General features: G+C 39.7%; 1 protein-coding gene across 2 annotated transcripts in view; it reads right to left on the reverse strand.

The window, feature by feature from the left end:
* Positions 1-21,169, reverse strand: part of LOC121299687 (oxysterol-binding protein 2-like) — an 87,895-nt gene that overhangs the window by 14,421 nt on the left and 52,305 nt on the right. For both annotated transcript variants that reach the window (XM_041227604.1, XM_041227602.1), the window contains 4 exons: positions 14,866-15,061; positions 8,392-8,509; positions 3,284-3,350; positions 111-278 (listed from right to left, as the gene is read on the reverse strand). In XM_041227604.1, the coding sequence (XP_041083538.1) occupies positions 111-278; positions 3,284-3,350; positions 8,392-8,509; positions 14,866-15,061 (549 nt within the window). The remainder of the gene's footprint in view (positions 1-110; positions 279-3,283; positions 3,351-8,391; positions 8,510-14,865; positions 15,062-21,169) is intronic.

Raw genomic sequence — 21,169 nt, forward strand, 5'->3', positions numbered from 1 at the left:
ATATGCTTTACGATGCACCTCTGTGCAGTACCATGCTTTCACTTTGCTTTATTAAATGTTGTCATGCTTTTTGGGAGACATTGTCAAAGAGGCACAGTGAACTCACGTACTGGCATGGGGATCTTGGAGAGCTCCTTGCCGATGCAGTTCTTCATGATGCTCCACAGGTTCAGGCTGTAGTTGGGCTTGTCAGGGATGCGGGTCCGCCTCTTCTTCCTCGGCATGACTTCCCTCCCAGCTGAATCGTTACACCCAGCCAGGTGCTGAAAGTCTAACACCTGGAACAGGCGCAACACATTAGCCTTCAGAGGCTGTTCCCTTCGCAACGTTTACCTTGGTCAATGTGCACAGTCATCGTCCAGCTGCTTCCACTGTGAGGATCCTTGAGGTTTACATCTGACATGTAAAAAACAGTACTGAAGCATTAGCTATAATATTTGTGTGCTTCATTCAGCCCTTCAGCTTATATATATTATATATATATATATATATATATATATATATATATATATATATATATATATATATTTTTTTTTTTTAATAATTTATGATTGTGTATTTAAAGCTTTGAATGAAAAACTTTCTTTGTCACTAGTTGAAAGGTATAGGACTAAAAGTATCAGTTTTAACAGTAAACTGATGAACACCTGTTACTGTACATGCCAAATTATGGTTTCCTGAAGCTCGCACTCAGTGCATTGAGATATGTTCAGATACACATCTAGCCTGAAACAAGCCAAGCACCCCTGTCAGTGTAATTCATGACAGCTATTTTCAGAAGCACTGAGGCAGACAGCTACTGCATTGAAGAATGCTGACCACAGGCAGCTCCAGAGCTGCCTGGGTTGAATTACAATCTTCCTGGTTTCTCTATTGAACAACTATTCAACCCTGGAGGTTTAAGTTTGGTTAAAATGAAATGAGTTTCAATCTAGCCCCCAGTGGACATTAGTCAACATGACAAAACTAACACTTTACAGTCTCTGCTTGAGAGAGAACCGCGCCTGAATGAAAATTATTCAAATCACTTTGAAAGGAAAAGACTCACTCCATCCATACCAAATCTTCTGATTTCAGGATGGTGTCGATTAATTACTTCATACCATAACTTCCATTAGTTGGAACTAAATACCTATGACCTGCTGTAGCTTGGAGCATAAGAAACAGTCGGGATGTCCAAAAATTATGATTATGCAAATTTCCAAAACAGATTTTCCCTTTAACATGTTTCATTGGGCAAGTATTAAACTGGAGAAAAACCTGTCAAGACATGTTAATTGCGAAACACATAATGATGGTTTTCCTCTTTATTTGCAATCTACACATCATTAAAGGTAGACTGTAAATAGGGTGTACAACATTGTATACTTACTGTACCTATATAGCACTCATGTTTTATGGTTTCTAATAATTGTTTTCTTTTGTGTTTTTCAGTACATCCATTTGTTTTAACTCAGCATGGTTTACAGCAGTACTTTCTCTACTAAAGACCATTACAAGATGGTTCTCTACAAGGGCTTTTTGAATCATCAATGCAAGACTAAAGGTAAGAGAGTTAGACTATTAAGTTTCCTTGTAATGACATTGCCAACATCAAGTATTACATTGAGACAACTTTATCTGCAATGAAAGTGGCTTTACATTAGGTTGTTCAAAAAATAAAAAAATAAAAAAATTCTAAATTTTGCATCACAAGATATTGAGTGAAGCTGTTTACAAAATACAGTAAACTGCATCCTGAACCAGGGGGGGAGTGAACACAAAATACAGTAAACTGCATCATAAACCAGGGGGGAGTGAACACAAAATACAGTAAACTGCATCGTGAACCAGGGGGGGAGTGAACACAAAATACAGTAAACTGCATCATGAACCAGGGGGGAGTGAACATAAAATACAGTAAACTGCATCGTGAACCAGGGGGGAGTGAACACAAAATACAGTAAACTGCATCGTGAACCAGTGGGGAGTGAACATAAAATACAGTAAACTGCATCGTGAACCAGGGGGGAGTGAACATAAAATACAGTAAACTGCATCGTGAACCAGGGGGGAGTGAACACAAAATACAGTAAACTGCATCGTGAACCAGGGGGGAGTGAACACAAAATACAGTAAACTCCACAGTGAGCATGAATAAATTAATGCAAAATAAGCAGTGGTTCTTGGTGTTAATAGGCTATAACCTACAATTAGAAAACCCAGTTACATTTTTGTAACATATTTCAATTTACACTGTGCATTTTTTCAACTATTCTTTCTTATTAAATGGTTTTAAATTGATTTCTTATTAAACAGTTTAAATTGCTGGATGATTTGTATTTAACATAGCCTCTCATTGTGAGTACTTCTCATTTGTGCATCAACCACTTCGGCAGTAACATGAAGGCGCTACCATTTTGATGAAGTTCAATATAACAGGTCTCCTGGATCCAAATCAGACTAGGATGGCGTAAGCAAGCCTGCTAAATTGAAGTTAATTAGGTTCTGCTTTGAAAAGCCAGCCCCTGTGAAACCAGTCTTTAATGAACTGCAAATATGTTATGCAGGCTTACAAAGGCATACAGGTTTGGTAAATTCCACTGTCTTCTGTCTGAGCTACAGAGAAAGAGCTGATGGCAGAAAAAAGTATCTTTAATGGTTACCCCACGGAGATTCCAACTGTGTCAACCAAAGCTTTATAATCCATTTCTGTACATCTTATTAATCCCATTGGGTATCCTAGCCTAGGTCGACAGGTACATAGCTTGTTCCTTTTCAATGTTTACTTTACAGCAACTCACAAACTATCCTAATAAATCATTCACCTTTGAGAATACGTATTTAACTGGGGTTCTTCATTAGAATCCCATGAAACCTGTTCATTACACAGCAGGCATCGCCACTTTCATGAGCTGCTTCTGAGCAACTGAGCATGCAGCATGTTGTGATGAAGTAAGGCATAGATGACAGTACCTAAAGTCAGCAAATCAAGTGTGACTGACACCTGTTTGCTGGGATTTTCTTTAGCATGGGAATTCCAGCCGCATTTGGTAAGCTGTTGCTCAGAAGCAAAGAATAATAATTATATTAAGGTTTCATGATATAGTATATTAATATGTTACTCTAAAAGGCTCTTGATTTCTTATGGTATTTTGTGAGCCTCTGAAAAATAAATGTCAAACAGGAGCCAGCCTACATAAATCTAGATTACAGCTAATCTAATTGTGACGGGACCTGGTTAGGGTATTCTTAACCACAAGCTATTAATAGCATCTGAGGATATAAAAGTTAGGAAACTCACATGATCCTCCAGGTTCCAATCATTGGGCTGTCCTCCACTGGCCTCGTTTTGATTGCTCCCTGAATGTCTGGAATCAAGCATAAAACACAGCTCAGGATCCAGGGATCAGCAGGGCTGGACTGAGACAGGGCTGCCAAAGTGACAGCTCTGCTGTATCCAACTCCTCCCTGTTCACAAGTGCTGACAGCTTCAACCAGATTACGAACTGAAAGTGTACAGACTTGTTTACTCCTGCTGACTCAGAACTCCAAGATCTGACTCCATAGAAAAGAATGACACGTGAGTATCAACTCAGTAAATGTCTGTTGCAGTACTTACACAATATTTTGTGGTCTCATACACTGACTGGCCCACACAAATCCTGCAAGTTTGCAGTGTTTGCAAATGCATGTGATTCCCTAGAACAATATAAACTGTGTGAGAGCTGCGTGGAACTATTCAGCAACAACAAAGCAGAAGGACTCGCTATTATTACATTTCCTGTGGTTGCTGTTTCCTATCTATACAGAGCACTTTAAATAAATTTCAGTACTTTTTCGGCATTATGAACTGCTTTGAGGAGCTCCGATCTATCCCGAAGCTTGGTGGACTGTTTTGGCTACAGTCTCGGAATCAGCGCTGCTCTTCTATCCGGTCAGGTAGCTGCAAGATGCACCCTGCTAACAGTAGATGCACCCATTATTCTAACTTGAGAGTTCCCCTGAGCTAACGTTTACAGATTGCTTGGATACCGTCTGCCTGGCGTGCAGCAGTATCACCTGGGATGAATTAACTCAATTGCCTATTGGTTCTGGACATATTTTATTTTTGTATTTTTAGACACATTTAAAACTTTATTTTTAAATGTTCTTAAAATGCCTACTACAAAGGTGATTCCATACAGTAATTTAAATAGCAAGATCGCTCTGCTTGTGAGCCGAAATTAGAACCACAGTGTCTGGTTCTAATTTCCTTAAGAGAAACCTGGTCATTCCAAACTGTCTTCTGGCATTTTCATTGGACTATTTATTTATTCATCATTTTTTTTATGTTATGGTTATGTTACTATATTTCACTTTTCTTTTTTTATAAAGGTGCATTGTCATTATTATTAGGGCTACAACATTATAATAACTGTTGCTTTGACTAGAGAATGTGTAGACTATTTTATTTTGCCTATATTTACCCTTTTAAGGACCATAGGTAAAATAGGACCATAAATAATTTGCAAATATTTATAAAAACATGATTCTAAGAACTTATATTGTTGCTTGTACTTTAAGAAAAAAAAATAACCCAAGTGTTATTCTCCCCCACTAACTAAGGTAGTGAATTTTGATTACTGCAGTCTCCTGAAAACAAGTCGCTGTTATTTCACAGCACTTTGATGGCTGTAATTCTATTTCTGGGACCTAAAATTGAAAATGCCTGAAGTATTCACTCAGGTAACCCAAAGGGGAGGAGCGACTCTCCGAAATGGGAAAACCAGAGAACAGCAAAGACACAGCATGTCAGACTTTTTTCCAATTTTTCCAATTGAATGCAAGTATAACACTATGACGTTTAAACTGCGACACTGGATCTTTAAGCAGGTACATTATTGCAAAAGCGTGTCTAATGCTTGCATTACAAATACTTCTGTCTGCAATATGAAATCACACTCTTTATGATTATTTGAAATACCCATATTCAGAATAGTTGAGTCCTGTCTATGTAGTGACTGTGAAAGTTCCATCAGTGTTACGATTAGAGGCAGATGTTGAGCCTGTGGGGAGAGAAGCTGTACTGAAGTGAAGAGCAAGGCAATCGACAGAGCTTGCTGTCACCATCAGTTCTCCTGCTTCTATTTATAACCGCTGCTTTAAAGGCCCTAAAGACAAAGAAACCTTGAAAAATAAAGAACAGATCCTAATAAAGTGGCCTTCTACATCAACCATGTGAAACATAGTATGTGTTCAGAAAAACCAAAATCAGTGAAAGAGACAGAGAGCTACTTCTTATGCGTTACCTTGCCCATTAGATCTAAATGATTAGTTTACCTAATGCATTAGTAACTTAGAAACCACAGTCAAGGACGCTTCCAGAAGTCATTCTGAATGTGCTGGTAATGATATAATTATTCAGGATGCTTTATGAACACTTGACTCAGGGTACTCACTTTTAATGATGTGCTGGATAATGCACTTCACTGCACCTGTCTCTCTAGAACAACTTGCACTGTTTATACAGCCCTCCCATTGCGCTTTGCCTCCAATGTCAAATTTCTTTATGATATAAGGTCACTGAGCATAAATAACACAGTCAGAGGAACTGACTTTAACATCCCATGGGAAAGTTAGAAAAATACCCTTTGGGAAGTACTATTATATCCCCAGTCTAAGACCTTAAAAGAACCTTTTGCATCAATCGAAAACACAGTGGATTTGGAACAGTACTGAAGAGTAGCTTCAGAATGTCCTTGTAATTGATTTGTTATATGACTCTGGCTGCTTCTGGGTTCTGTTGCTCCAGTAAAGAGTGCATTGTGTCTCTTGGCTCTGAACTTGCTTTGCGCTTGCCTGGAGAATCATAACTCGCTGCCACGGTACAGTCTTCCTCATTCCATTCGAGTCATGTGGAATGTGACCTTTCAACTCTGCTGGCCCCAGCTAATTAAGAGACATGAAGTGGATTTTAACCATCAACAGCTATAAACCCAAAAACATGAGCTACATAGAAATACTACAAATAGACTTAGACAAACATTTCGACATGTATTTACCAATGCCTTGGTGAAAGATGAAAATGTTTACTTTATTTGATCACCCTGTATCCACAGGGAGAAGCCACAGCTGGATCATTTAAGAGTTGATTTTATAACACTAATTTAACTAATGAAATAGATATATAAATCTTCCTTTTGCTATGTACAGGTTTCAGTTTTTATATAAATTTTACAGTATCTAGTACCACACTAGATTAAGAAAGCTGTTTGCAAGCTTTACTGCCAGGGAGTCTTGCACTTCAACATCAAGCTTCCTATCAATAACATGACGTGCTTTGCAGCCAGTAACATGCCTCAATTGTGCAGACACTGCTGAGGTGATCCAAAAACAGCGACAGACTACCTGAAAATAAAGCAGGCAACTGAGTGCTTTAACCTAGTCTGATACCATGTAATGAAATACATGTTTGCTACAACACATGCTTCTTTTAAAACTGCAAATGAGAGACTGATTGTGCATTGAGAAACCAAGTGTACAGCAAGTTTGTGGAAGCTATGAGCATTTGAATTGCCTTTAACAACTGTAACAGCTCATCCTGGGTTCACAGGACTCATCTGCAGGGGGCAGCGAAACAGATGAAAGGTAGAAACAGATGTTTAGTTAACTGCACTTTTTTTTCTTATCCACAATTGTATCTCATCTGTCTTGCAGTCAATCAGATTCCTTAATAGCTTTACAGAGTCACAGAAAATGAATAATGAATAAACTGGTGCACAAATAATCTGCGAGAGGCAAGAGCACATCTCTGGGCCTGTGCTGCATGTTAATGAAGCAGCACTAAAACCAAATGTGAATAATTACACGTGGCTAAGCTATGTCTGTCAATCCTGACAGCCTTTTGAGAATCAATTAACTTTCAAATGACCCTCCCTCCCTTACATGTAACCCACCCCCTTCCCTGAGAAATGCCACATTATCAATAAACACAATGAACCCCAGTATCTGCCATTGGATCCATCACATGCTTCAACTGAATTTTGATTAATAGGTTGTTACACAGCTTCTTTACAGATTGCCATCTGGCAGCTTTTAGCCCCAGTGATATAGGCTAACACATTGTAGTACAGCATATATTGCAATATATTTAAACTACAAGGAGCATCAGTTTTTTTTTTTTTTTTAAAGAAAATGAGCTGTTTCCATTCTGAGACTTTAACTGAATCAGCTCGTAGACAGGTTGCTGTCACTCTGATCCTCTGTTACTGTTTGCTTATCAAAAAACTCCTCTCACCCTGCAATCTGTTTGCAAGCTTTCAGGTATTCTTGCACTGCCTTGGTCGTTTCACCAGCTATGCGCACATTCAAACTTAACTTAGTTATAACATAAGTCTTTACAAACTTTGCTTTTACACATTTCCTGAGATGAGGTTTTATGCTTACATTTTCTCGCCATGCACATCCATTCATTTCATCGGTTCCAAATATGCAGTTTTGAAAGAAAGACATGTTTTTGCAAAGTGTATTTCCATTTTAAAACATGATATCTGGTACTACACCAGTTTAAAGAAACCGCTGCTTGCAAGTCATGCTTTTAGACAGTGCTGCACTTACTGGGTCATTTCATCTGAAGGGTGAAATGGTCCTCACCCCTTCACTGGCTACTAACCAATCAGCTGCTTCCCTATTGACTGGCAGGCTTTCATCCGGTAACAGAAGACTCAGAAAAATGCTGGGGTGAAATGACCAAGGAAGTAAAGTAGTACCAAACCTCCTAGAGGGCAATGCCAGATGTCTGTTTTAAAATGAAAATACATGTGTGCTAGCATATGCTTACAGTATTTCAGGAGAGTGACACTGGCCCCACCCTAATGCCTTCTTTCCTGTCATTGACCAACCAGCTTTAGCCATGGTTTGCCCCTGAAGACACAGCTGGACGTTTCAAACAATGAACCCTCCAAACAGAACAGTGTAAACATCACTCGTCAGTGGCAACAGGTGTGAGCTATGTGAGAGGGGAGGGGCGTTCTTTCCTTCTTTCTTTTCTGAAATGAAGACAAGCTGCTAATTACAACAGCGCTCACAGCTTGCACGGGCCTGCTCAAGGTCAACGGTTCGAGGAAACCACCGCTTCTCATATTTCCAATACAAACATATTCAGATTTGGAGCAGGTGACCTGTATGGGTGGCATTTACCATAATTCATGTTTGACAAAGTGCTTACCATACTTGAAATTGGAATTAAATCTTTCATCTATCTATCCATCTTTTCATAAATACTTTTTTTTAGAGAGTTTCAAGACATTAAACAACATAGCTTTTGGAACTGAGGTCAGTGTTGTGGATTAACACATCACTCCACTGACTGTGGTCCAGTATACGCGGTTAGTTTTCTATAATGTTAGCCCTCCCTTCCATTTCTCGTACCTGTGCTGTTTGTGGTCCGCTGCTACTGTGATGAAAGCTGGCGCATCCTCCATGGCATCAAAATACTCAGTCTCTTCATCTTCGTCACTCGCTTCCCCTTTCAAAGGTTGCGCACACCCTGCACAGGAAACAACATACTGGTAGAGACTGGGCCATGCCACTTTCAAACTGCAGAGGAAACAACACAAGGTCTAAAACATGGATATTTGCCTACAACATTAAAAAATAATGGAAGTTATTTTACCTTGAATGGTTTTTACCTCATCTACTGCCACATTCGTGTACTGAATCTACTTGTGCAATTATGCTCATTGTAGGTTTGTGACAGGGTACACCCTACCCCTATGTTTATTTGTGTTGTTTTGATAGTATTTTTATTGTTTAATGTATCTGTGTTTATTTTAGTTAAATGTAGTTGGAAGGGGCGATGTTTGCTTCTCGTCTCTGTGAGAACGTGTGGTTGGCAGCTAATAATTTATTGACAAATTGGCTGTTGATCACGCTTATTAGATCACCCGTGTGGAATGTGGTGGAGGGATAAACGAGGTCAATGATAACCAGTTAATCCCTTGACCACTGTATAAACCAGCTGCTTTTGCTGACATGGGTTGTTGTTCAGCGTTAGGGGGAACGATCTCTGACAGACAGAATCTAAAAGACAATTGCTCCGTGTGCTGGTTTTAAACCCGCAAGATACTTGCTTTGTTTGTTTGTTTGGCCCTCATGCCACCTTGTTTTGTGTGTACTGTCTTGTTTCTGTTTAAATATTTCATTTGTTTGATGTAAACAAGAGCAGATTTGTGACTCACCCCACAGTACCTGTTTTGCCTGTATTTCCTGGTCTGACATCACCCGCCAAGCCATTTGTGACAAGGCCATTTTCTTACTTTGCATAATTATTTTTGATGTGAACGCCATCAACTTCAGTCTTCAGTATGTTTAGCAGATGACGGTGTTTAAAGATGGTGCTCACATTACAAAATGGAAGCAAAGTCAGAATAATGACCTTAAAATGAGAAAAATAGTGCAAGTGGGCCTACTTAGGATTTAATACACCTATAAAACATACTTTAATGAGCCAATTAAAATATTTTAAGTCCATGTGGGCACAATGACAAACCATGAAATTAATTTAGATGGCGTAATTAAATATATAAGAATATATGTTTTTCTCTTATGTTTTAGATCCACAAATCTTTTCATTAAAAGGAGTAAAGCAATGTCTTCAAGCTTCCTCATCACCAAAAAAGAGCCCTGAGCTCTTAACCTCCAGACATGTTCCTGTCTGTGCTCTGTGACACTGTTAGGAGCTTCAGAGGAAAGAGGAAAGTGAAATGTCAGGGAGGAGAACAGTCTTTCTTTCATCTCTCAAACCAGAACATCCCTTCACAGCATCACACATTCACTGATCCATGCCTATTCTCGAAGAGAACGTACCAAAGAAAATACAGCCATTCTGCACCATGCACATCCATTCACTACATAAGTCTCAAACATGTAGCTTGAAATAAAATCTATGTTTAAGCAAACATGTCCTTTCATTTTAAAACATGATAGCTAGAACTACACTTGGTTAAAGAAATCTCTGCTGAGACGAAATGACCCTGAGAGTGCGATTTCCTGGAAAGGAAGGCAAGCAAACTGAGACGTTTCTTTTACCATATGTCAGTTTTAAACTGAAAACAAATATTACGTTTCTTTTGAAATGCACATTTGAGACCAATGTAGTCAATAGAATTGCTGACAGGTAAGAATTAGGAAAGTATTTCATGAGCTAAAACCACTTTGTGATTTGTAATGACCCTTTGGTCTTCCAGCAATACTACAGTTCTCAGTACCTTTATGAACACTATGTTCTGTTCTGTATATTAATTGTAAGTAATACTTACCTGGGAGCCAAAAGCAGCCCAAATCGAAATTAGGTACAGGTCCTAATAAAGTGACCAGGCAAATTACAAAATATATTTCAATATATTGCAAAATATGTTCAAATCCTTTTCTAATGTCAATTTACTAAGTGATGTGTGTGTGAGTGGCTGGGTGTGTACAATAAAGCAGAGTAACTCTGAATATCACTACACTGCATGGCATGTAGGTGAGGCTTCTATTTTTAACTCATAAAGCAGTCCTCTACAACATATTCACTCCCGGTCAATGACCGCTCCCCCAGTCACTGTTCTTCTCTGTCTGCTGATGAAGAATGCCTTCATTTGCACTTTCACTTCTCTACTTAGCTGCCAAGAAAGACGACCACAGACCTGCAGTGTTACCACATTCACATCATCTGTATAGCTATTCAGCCCAGTCACCAAAATACCATTTAACCCTTCAGTGCCTCGATTCTATAACTGTGATCACCCTCCACAGTGTCTTTCCTGCCTTCAGTGTGAACACTCAGTTGTAAGATATACAGCAGTACAGAAATAAACCTCAAATTAGATTGCATTACAACTTCTTGTTGAAAAACAGGGCTGTGAGGTTGACCTGATGCACAGAAACTGTTCAAACTGCCCTACACATTTGATTGCATATTGATGTATTGTGTACTAAGTCTGGATATACCGTAGGTCCAGACCTGCTAGTCCAATTTCAAAACAATAAAAATCAAACAATCTTGACAGTTAATTGATAAGGGGTCGCTCTGTTCCATTCTGCTCAAAACAGGTGAGTCTCGCCTGATATAACCAGAGTTTATTAAAATCTCTTGCACATCTGTAGGCCTAATTTGTGTAAATAATGTTTTGTTCATTCTGAGTTTAAGTTTCGCAGGAATGGGGTTAAAATCTCATCCCAGCAAAAATTAGTGTGGAAGGTGTGTGTGGCCATTCCCCAAATTGGTTTACTGATTGTCAGTTTGGGGAGGGTCACCTGTATATTAGAGGAGCCAGCCTCTTTGTTCTGGTGCTCATTTAGTTCAGAGAGAGGACTGACAGCAGCAAGCTGGGCTCTCTGCCATGCACTGAGATAGCCCTAGCTTGGGTGCATCTTTACTTTGTATTTGTTTTTGTAACTAGAAGCACAGCAAGCTTTGAACTGCTGTCGCTCGCCTGTCTCTGCTATTCCGACCTATGGAAAAGAAACAGTATTTGAGTAAAGTTTGAGATCAGCCGAAGTATCTTTAAAGAAGTATGAATCTGTGATGTCTAGTGATCTGTCAAATTGGATCACGCTTTTGCTGGCAATAGATGGTGCCGATGCTTCCTAATATGAAGACACTGGCTGATCTAGCCTGCATTATACATGGCAGGCAACTGGAATTGAAGAGCCGCTCCTGAAGTCATAGTGAAAGTGCCTTAACAGTTCTTCATGGGTAACTGAGCTATGTACATTGGAATGGCAGACACAATGAGAGAAATCTTTGCTGAACTGGTGGGCAACAAAAAGGAGGCTCCAGTCCATTAACAGCTTCTATATTTAGGGCTCTACACAGCGGGGGCTGCTAAGGACTGTGAGTCACTCTGACCTGAGCGATATGATCAACAGCAGACCAGGCAGGGGAGCAGCTTGAACTGATTGCAGGCAGCTAAATAACTGCCTGAATCGTACCTGGTGTGCGCTTCCATTTGTTACATTATAAAACGTGTAGTTTGGAAAGAAACACACGTTATAGCGAAGGCACTCTATTTCAGTTTATTTTGTATACAATTTTCTGGGAATTTATCAGTGTTTATTAAATGGGTGAAAATCTGTGAAAATAATGCATTTCTGAGTTTTCTGGGTAAACATCATGACAGTAATACTCGGAACGATCAGCTTCTAATCCTTGTTCATGTAAACCGTGTAAAGCTGGTGAAGTGTGACAAGAAAGGAGGTGTTGAATGAGTAGGAACAATTTTACCCTCCATGTGAAATGACCAAGGAAGTGCATAGGGAATGGAAGGGCCCAACAATTAACATTAATGACATTATTCTGTAAGATACACTTTTCAGCATCTTATATGGAATCTTGAACCGGCAGACAACAAAAGTTAACAAAGATTAACAAACTAGACGTGTTCAAGCTGTTCCTCGTGGCTCCGGTTTTCAATTTATTTCTAATTCTCCACGACCGATTGCTCATGTGAAACCCTCAGTGATATACAACAAGGCTGTGTGGAAAACGTGCTGCAAAACAAGATTCATAGATCACTCCTCCCCTCCACCTCCATAGGACAAGGAGAAAATAACCTTGAGAAAAGCAGTTGGGCATTTTGAATCCAGGTCATGCTAATACACTGGGGACTGAGAGGATGGCAGAGCTAACAGACCATGTTTTAAATATATTTCTATGGCTTATGCTGCACTGCATGCCTGCCTTCCTGCCTTTGAGAGTTCAGCTGAGAAGAGGAGAGGAAAATCTGTGGATTGGTGTGCTCTGGACTGTCACCAAGGAGAGTTTACACCGACCAAACGTTTAGTAAAATCACTCAAATGTATGATTTCAATCGTTAAATTAATTCTGTTTTTAGCTAAAGGGACTTTCAACCATTTCAACCATTTCAAATTATCCAGTGTGGGGGTATAGACTGGGGGCTGTGTGGTCCAGTGGTTAAAGAAACGGGCTTGTAACCAGGAGGTACCCGGTTCAAATCCCAGCTCAGCTGCATTGTGTGACTCTGATCAAGTCATTTAACCTCCTTGTGTGCTCTGGTCTTTCAGTTGAGACATTGTTGTAAGGGACTCTGCAACTGATACATAGTTCACACACCCTAGTCTCGTATCTTGTGATGGTGGTCCACTATGAAAGGCACTATATAAAGATTATTATTATATAGAGGTATACTGTGGGCTGAACTACAGTATAATATTCCAGAAGGATTCTGAGAAGGAGTAGCAAGCTGCTCACAGCAGCCAGCAAGGACTCATTAGGAGCTGAACATGTGTTTACAAGCTGAAAACGTGAGGTGTGTACTAAGATAGGAAAACAAAAACATATGGGTCATCTACAATACAATCCATATACTTAAGTGATAATGAGCACCATGTAGTGATCCTTTAAACACATGGGCTGTATTGTAGTGTGTGAGTGTATATCAGGCCTCTGATATCCTAGCGAGGAGACGGCATCTCCAGGTACCTTTGCTTCTTTAAGACTCCTGGATTTTACTTTTGAAAAACAGTTCTGTTTGTACTTCCACACAGTCTGACCTCAGACTGTGTTGTGAACCAACGGGCAGGAGCCTTTGTGATGTTTGTTAATCCAATGCACTGTCATGTTGGAATTTGCAATCCCAGTGGAAGTGAATGGCAGAACGATTGTACTTGTTTTATAATTAGTGACAGACCCAGCTGTGAACAACATTATACAGCATGCACCAGAGGGGTGCTGTCCTGTCTTCTAGAACAGATGGTAATTTCTATCCTCTGCTAATCTACTGGGATTCAAAATGTTGCCACGGTTACCAGAAGCCTTCACACTGGTGCTGCTAAAGACACTGATCCTAATAATATTCTAAAATAATTATATTTTACAGGTGTCAAGCAATGGAAAAAAAAACATACCATACACATATATCTGTTCTTCAAAATTACTTCCAGTTGTTGGAAATGCCTTAAGAACTTTACAGTTTTAGGATTTCATTTATAACCTGACCTCCTATTGGTGCAAGTAGGAGCTCAGTGTGCCTATTTGGTTCACAGAGTACTGTAGAGACAAGCAGTTCAAAAGGAGGTGGTGTGGGTAGCTGCTTCTAAAACTACAATTGAAAAACATAAGAACATTAGACTCAGTGCTGGCCTACTTTCTGATAAAGTAAGGGCAAATAAATAAATATTTTAATAGTTTTTACAAACCAATGGTGTTTCAAGTATTATGACTTCTATTGGCTTCTGTTGCCCCAGCAGAGTTACTATAATGCTTCTATAAATCAGCCTTTACTGTTTTGAGCTTGTCTGGAGAATTCTAAGTGCCGTCACTGACCAGCCTTCCTCATTACAAAATCATGTCACCATATGACCTTCAAATTCTGTAAAAACAATACTATACATTTTCCATGCAATGCAAATCCATTCACTAAACAGGTCCCAAATGTATAGTTTGAAAGAAATCTATGTTTTAACAAACATATATATTCATTTAAAAAACATATCTGTGCAAGCCTTGCTTTCAGATAGTCTTGCACTTTCATGATCATTTCACCAATTGTCCCCAATCCTTCAGTTCTTGTACTTCCAGTTACAAACCAGCCAGCTGCTTCCCCTAATGCCTTACAAGCTCTGCAGCCAATAAGAAGCTTGACCCCCAATGGTGAAATGACCTAGGAAGTGCAATCAAAATGAGAATTATTTTCAACCTAGTGTAGCAGCAGATGTCATGTTTAATAATGATGTTTGCAATATCATTTCGTTCTTTCAAACATTTGAGACGTTATAGTGAATGGAAGTGCATCACAGTTAAGACGTATGAAAGAATTGTATTAGCTACCACCACTGTGAGTCAGCCTGTGCAGTGCATTAGAAAGCTAGGTGGTGCTGTTGTCCCCGAGTATCACTCACCTGTGGCAGTGCTGGATACGGCTGGGGTGTTGGTCAGAGCAGGCGCTTGCCTGCAGGCTCGCTCCAGGCTGTTGTGCTGCTTGGCTAGTTGCTCGATGGTCTCCTCTAGACGGATCCTCTGCTCACGCTCATACTGCAGTGCTCGCTGCCATTTCCGACTGTGGGTCTCTGCTAGCTCCAGGAAATCACGGCATGCCTGCAACACACACGGCACAGCACTTCACTGCACCAGCAGCACTTTCTTGAGTGCTGTGATTCCAGTGAGGAATGTTCAAGTCCTGGCGAGCTATGCTCAATATTGGCAGTATGTTTTATTTACTTATTTGAGAAAAACTCCTGAGTCATAACACTTGGGACAACTGAACTCAGCTACAGTAATAATCCTTTAACAAACAGTATAGACACAAGGCCCCGGGTCAGTATTTACCAATTTGCACCTAAAATCTGGCCCAATGAAGCATGTGAAAATACTGATTTACACCATGAAAATAGGGTGTCTACAGATTTAACATCATCAGGCAAGGCATTTCATAAACTGGGGGTCAGAGATGCAAATGAACAAGGATCAAAATCTGTTTTTAAAATAAGGGACAGGAGCAATCCAGTCTTAAGTCACATTTCAGTTCATTCAGCCCTGGTGTTAATGAATGAAACCCTTGCCAAACTAACAAATCCAAAGGACAAATTGAACCATTTATTTTTAAAACAGTAAATTAAAAATAGCATATTCCCAACCCAGACATGAACCCTGCTCTACACAGTGGAAGCCCAGGACGCTACTTTCTGTGTCATTCGGGGGGGAGTTTCAGCAATATTGAAACCTCTCAGCAACTTTACTTTGGAGAGCAGATACTTCTGGAGTTGTGGGTGTTCCCAGGAGCTACCTTCACTGAACCAATCAATAACCTGCTGATACTACATTTTGAACACCAGCACCCCCATATTACCGTGTGTCTATAGCCTAGCAAGCTAGCTGTTAACAGTTTACAGACAAAACCACTAATTATTTATATCAGCGACTCTGATTTAGTAAATGGGCTGACAATATTGTTTTACCAGGCTGTGTTTACAGTAACCCGGCAGGTTAATAGGAACAAAATAAAAAGAGACATGGCTCTGCAAAAAGAGAACACCCTTTAGAAAATTGAGGATTACACCAGCATACAGAAAGCCAAATTCATTTAGACAAATAAAAACAGCGTTTCATGAATCCTGTTTGCATGTCGCATTGTGCCTGTTTTAATGGCAAAGCAAATGGGATGGAAACAATGCATTCTGCATCTTGCACTGTATTTACACTCACCCGTATAACACACTGTTAAGCACCCTGAACTAACAGAAACATATTTATATAGCTGCAGTAGATTAAAATGAATAACACCTGCCATAACACTGTCAATAGGGTGTGGAGCCACTGTTGACAGCCAGGACTACACTGATTTGTGTGTCTAAGTTGTTCCAGAGGCATACAGTATGCAACAATTCCCTAATGATTACTGTCTTTAATTACTGAAGTATATACATATATTGCGCTATATTGGTAAAATATGTTGACGTATGTTTCAGTATGTTGAATATATTCAGTGCAAAAGATGCTTACCTAAAATATATCGACATGCCGCTTTTATATATAACTGAATAGAGTACTTGACATGGATGTCATTTACACAAAAGTGTGTGCTACAGATGGCAGGTATTTCATTTCATTTCCTATTCTGTATTCCGACACCCGCCTCATCCGACGACATTGCTGTCCTTAAAATACTTTGCTTTCCACTATAGCTGCTACCATTCATACAAGGTGCATTACACATTAATACAGGCTACTTTTAATTCTGGTTTTCTGTTTTGGTTCCACTAATCCTAAAGAGATCCTTAGCAAGACAAATCAATGTTCAGCGTTTAAGAAGCCAGACAGGGACCCTTACATCAGCCGTTTAAATCTTAGAACATTTCCCTGTCTGCTCGTTTAAAACCAGCTCAGCACTAATTTAGAATTCACTAAGGCTTTTTCTGATGGCCTGGGAAAAACTGCTGCCTGCTGCATAGCACTAACCACCCAGGCGGTAATATTATTCATGGCATACAGGAAAGAGTCATACAAATGCACAGCAGCCAAACTACCTCAGCTACCCACAAACACTATTCATCAATGTGTACAGGGACACAACACTCCCTGGCTGCTTGGTACAAGAAAGAACTCCAATTACAGAAGAAAATGTGACCCTGCTGTGTCCTTCAATCATTTTCACTTTGACACTGCAACTCACGTCCTTGTCTTGTAACCGCAGTCTTCAACAATAACCCTCTGTGCACTCTGCTTCGGGTGCAGTATTGCTTGGTTTAAAAGTATAGAGACACATGCTTCCCATCTAAAGACATATATACTTTCAAGACCACAGAGGTCCTTTCATCGGTAAAAGTGGATTTGGGAAGAAAGAGAGTCGATGACTGCGTTTTAAAAAGCCTTGATCTTAGCAAACCAGAACACTGTTTAACAGGTTCTGCAACAGCTTTCTGCTAGGACTTTCTCGCTAGTTTATAGCTATGGACAAATCAGCTGTCTACAGAAAAGAGAGGAATAAAGCATCTCAATTGCAGTGAGCTCCTAAAATTCCCAGCAGAAGGAGTGGAACAGAGCACAATTTCAGCTACAACCACTCTAAGGGTATTCCACCCCTGCATATCTATAATATGGAGTATAAGGACTACAGGAACTTGAAGGAGTTAATCATATAACGCTGTGTGGTAATTCATAGTATATAAAGCTGTCTGCATTGTTTAGTGCTAATCCCCTTGGTTTAGTGCCTCACAACTAATATTTACTGTAATGAAAACAGAAGCTAATCCAGCATTAATGTGGCTTTGCTAAACTCATAATGCCTTGGAAAATTCTAATTTCCCTTAAAATCTGCAGACAGGTTTACAAGCTGCCTTTTCTTATATGCCAAGTAGGGTGGCATTGTTTCTTGTAATCCCCATAAAATACTGATTTGTAAGGTGAGACCAACTTCAAAAGCTCTGTGCCTATGCCTCTAATTACCCAATGGTAACCACACAGAGTCAAGCAATCCTGGTTATCTGAGGCCAGCTATTTAAGATCCAGGAAAGCTATAGCTCTGATGTATAACTTTAAAGTAATTGTAGCAAACAAAATACTTCCATTAAATTTCTCCACCATGCGCATCTATTCAATTTCAATTGTGCACTTTTGAAAGAAACACCTGTCATGGCACTCTTTTTTTATTTGATTTTTTATTTCAAAACACGGTAGCTGGTACTACACTAGGTTAAAGAAAACAGTTTGGAAGCCATGCTTTTGACTGTCTTGTACTTCTTATTTCTCCTGGAGAATGATCTTGTCCCCATCCCTTCACTGACTTCTTTCCTGTCAATAACCAATCAGCTGCTTCCCCTATTGACTGACATGCTTCTAGCCAGTAACATGCTTTGGCCCAGAAGCCAATGCTGAGATGAAATGACCCAGGGAGCACAAGTGCAAACAGAACCCAAGAATAAAGCAGAGAAAGTTAGTTTTTTATGCAATCCATTATGATTGAGCCTCTTAAATCAATCCTGTCTAACTATCACTGCAAAAGGACCGAGTACAGATTGTGACAAATATTCTGATTGGCTGCGGAACTTAAGATAGTATGAGTTATAATAATGACTACAATATTGTTCTCTCATAAAATAAAGCTGTAAACACACACATTGTATATTGTGCTAATGTCCACATATCAAAATATTCCAATACCTTACAGCACCCTACTCACACAACATGGAAACCTTCCCCTCTTATGCTCGTATTTATCAGAGTGATATTAAGTGGGGTGGAAATGAGTTGTATTACTATTATAAAAGTTTACCACAGTAAATGTGCATGGTAAATGTGGCATTTTTTTATGTTTGCACAGTTGGGCATGTTTTTAATATGCTTTGTTTTTAATATGCCTTGTTACACTTTGCTATGCTAACATTTATAGGGGAATAGCCCACTTGTCCCCATTGAATCCCATTCTATTGTGGCTGTGACATTTCAAAGTTTTGGTACTAAGCTGAGGGTGACACTAACAGGAGTGCTATTCAGACTGTATATCTGGTGATCAGGAGGTCACTTCACAGGCTCTAGGACCTACCCAGCACCCTGGGAACATGCTGGCTAAAACATTTCTAATCATGCTTTTATTCCAATGGTGAGTTTTTTATGACCCTCCTTTACACATCCCTTTATTTTCAGTAACACAGACAACACGGCTATCACTGTATCTATATACTCTCAATATTTTCCCCTTCACTTTCCATTAAACCCTTGTCAGCTGATAAGGAATTATGAAGCCTGGTTGAGGTGATGGGAGGTTGGGAGATACATATTCTGGTTATCTGTTATCTTCTCTATTTCCAGGCTGTGAGGATGAGCTGATATCAAACCCGTATTGTGGATCTGTTGAACCAGCAGACTCATTCATGGTCGCATTTTCATTTCTCAGTCAAATGTCAATCTGATTAACGCGATACCCACCAAAGGGTATGTTTGAAACTGCAGGGCATCCAGCATTTCCTTTCAGGCTTAGATTAGATGATGGAACCTATTAGCAGAATCTACACTTCGAATTCCGAGTGTTGCTCTTGCACTCAGAATGTCAATGATAAGCCATTCTAAACGTCTAAACCATCACAGATTCAATATGCTAATAGCAGCTTTTCGTATGTTTTATATTTACATTTAAATGACTGTTTATAGATGTTCTGGGGCTACTTCTAATCAAGATGCAAGTGTATTTTGTATGACAGACCAGACACAGCAAAAAGTGTGAATTAAAAGGCTATTCTGAACTGACATGTATCAAGTGACCTTGTCTGATGTGACATTTTCCAATAAGGATGAAGTACTTCCATTTTGTTCAATAAAAACGGCTGGCCCCATTAATCCCAGAGACAGGTGGGTGCTTTTCAAGGAAAACCGCAAGCTCACAACACCAATTATTCAAGCCAATCCAATCTCAATAGAAAACTGCTTAAACAGGTTATCAAGAGAGGAAAAGATTCACTTGCACCAAACAAACAGAAGAACATACATTGCTGAACTTACAACCCCAACATTATAATCCTGTTCATTACGAGCTATGAATATTTATGTGTGTGGGAAGAATATAACAACAGTGTGTCACCAGGAGCAAGAGAGTATAAATGGGTTCACACACATAATATATTACTGAACCATTGAAATGATACGCCACTGCCTGCAGACACAAATACAGTGCAGCTGTTTCCACCAAATACAACAAAATTACTCCTTAGTTACTGCACTTGTATTATCTAAATACTACTGCCCCATCTAAGTACAGTGCTTTTCCTTTGTAAGCCAGCTCTTTGTAAAGTAACTTATGAAGCGGCTGGAGTCCTGTAAAGAGTGCTGTACTGGCCTTGGCACTCCCATGGTTTAGGGAGAAAAACTGGCTGGGGTTAGTTGAGCAACCCTACTGACAAAACCAGAAGGAGGCTAGCTAAACCGGGCCTCAACTCCATGGTTCAGAGGCTTTGTAACATCCCATGCTTATGTCTGGCAGGTGAAAACATTTTCTATGGGTTCAAGCTCTTGGGTTGCAAGCAAACAGCAGGAGAGTGGAAATACCATTCCCCACATTTCACAGAGCACTTCAATGTCTGTGGTCTCCATTTTAAGAGATTAGATATCACTCCTACATCACCGACACCACTACTGCCACCTGGTATTGGATTTCTGATCTTCAGTTAAAGGAATATACTGCAGTCTGTGATCTCGTTGAAGTACTCAGCAAAGAACATTTGGTGGTGTTTCTGCTTTCACGGGAATGGGGATGGAACGTTTTTTGGAAAGGAGTGTAGAGCCATCCTGTGCATTTCTGCCTGCAGTGTTATGACCAATGCAGCCTGCTCACTGTTTGCATTCTGCAGTCGGGTTATTTTATATATATATATATATATGCTGAGTCCAAGTATGTGCTGGCTTCAAGATCACAAAACAATGGACTTGAGTCTATCCCAAGTCATGCAACTGTGACCCAGTTTACAGTCAACAAACTGTCAACTAAGCATTGTAATCTTTCTACTGAATGCTGCAGCCTATCATGTGATGTGGCAGTGTCCTCTGCATAATATTGCCTCATTGCTGTCTCATAAAGTCCCCGCCCTGTATTAATGGTGTAAAAGAGCTAGGAAGAAGCCCTCTAGTGGACAGCAGGAGTCATACAGGAGTGCGGTCCAAATGCTTAGAGCCTTCTAGAATAAATCACATCGCATCTGTGACTTTCACACCCTCACA

The sequence above is a fragment of the Polyodon spathula genome, chromosome 25 (genome assembly GCF_017654505.1).
Source record: "Polyodon spathula isolate WHYD16114869_AA chromosome 25, ASM1765450v1, whole genome shotgun sequence".
Taxonomy (NCBI): domain Eukaryota; kingdom Metazoa; phylum Chordata; class Actinopteri; order Acipenseriformes; family Polyodontidae; genus Polyodon; species Polyodon spathula.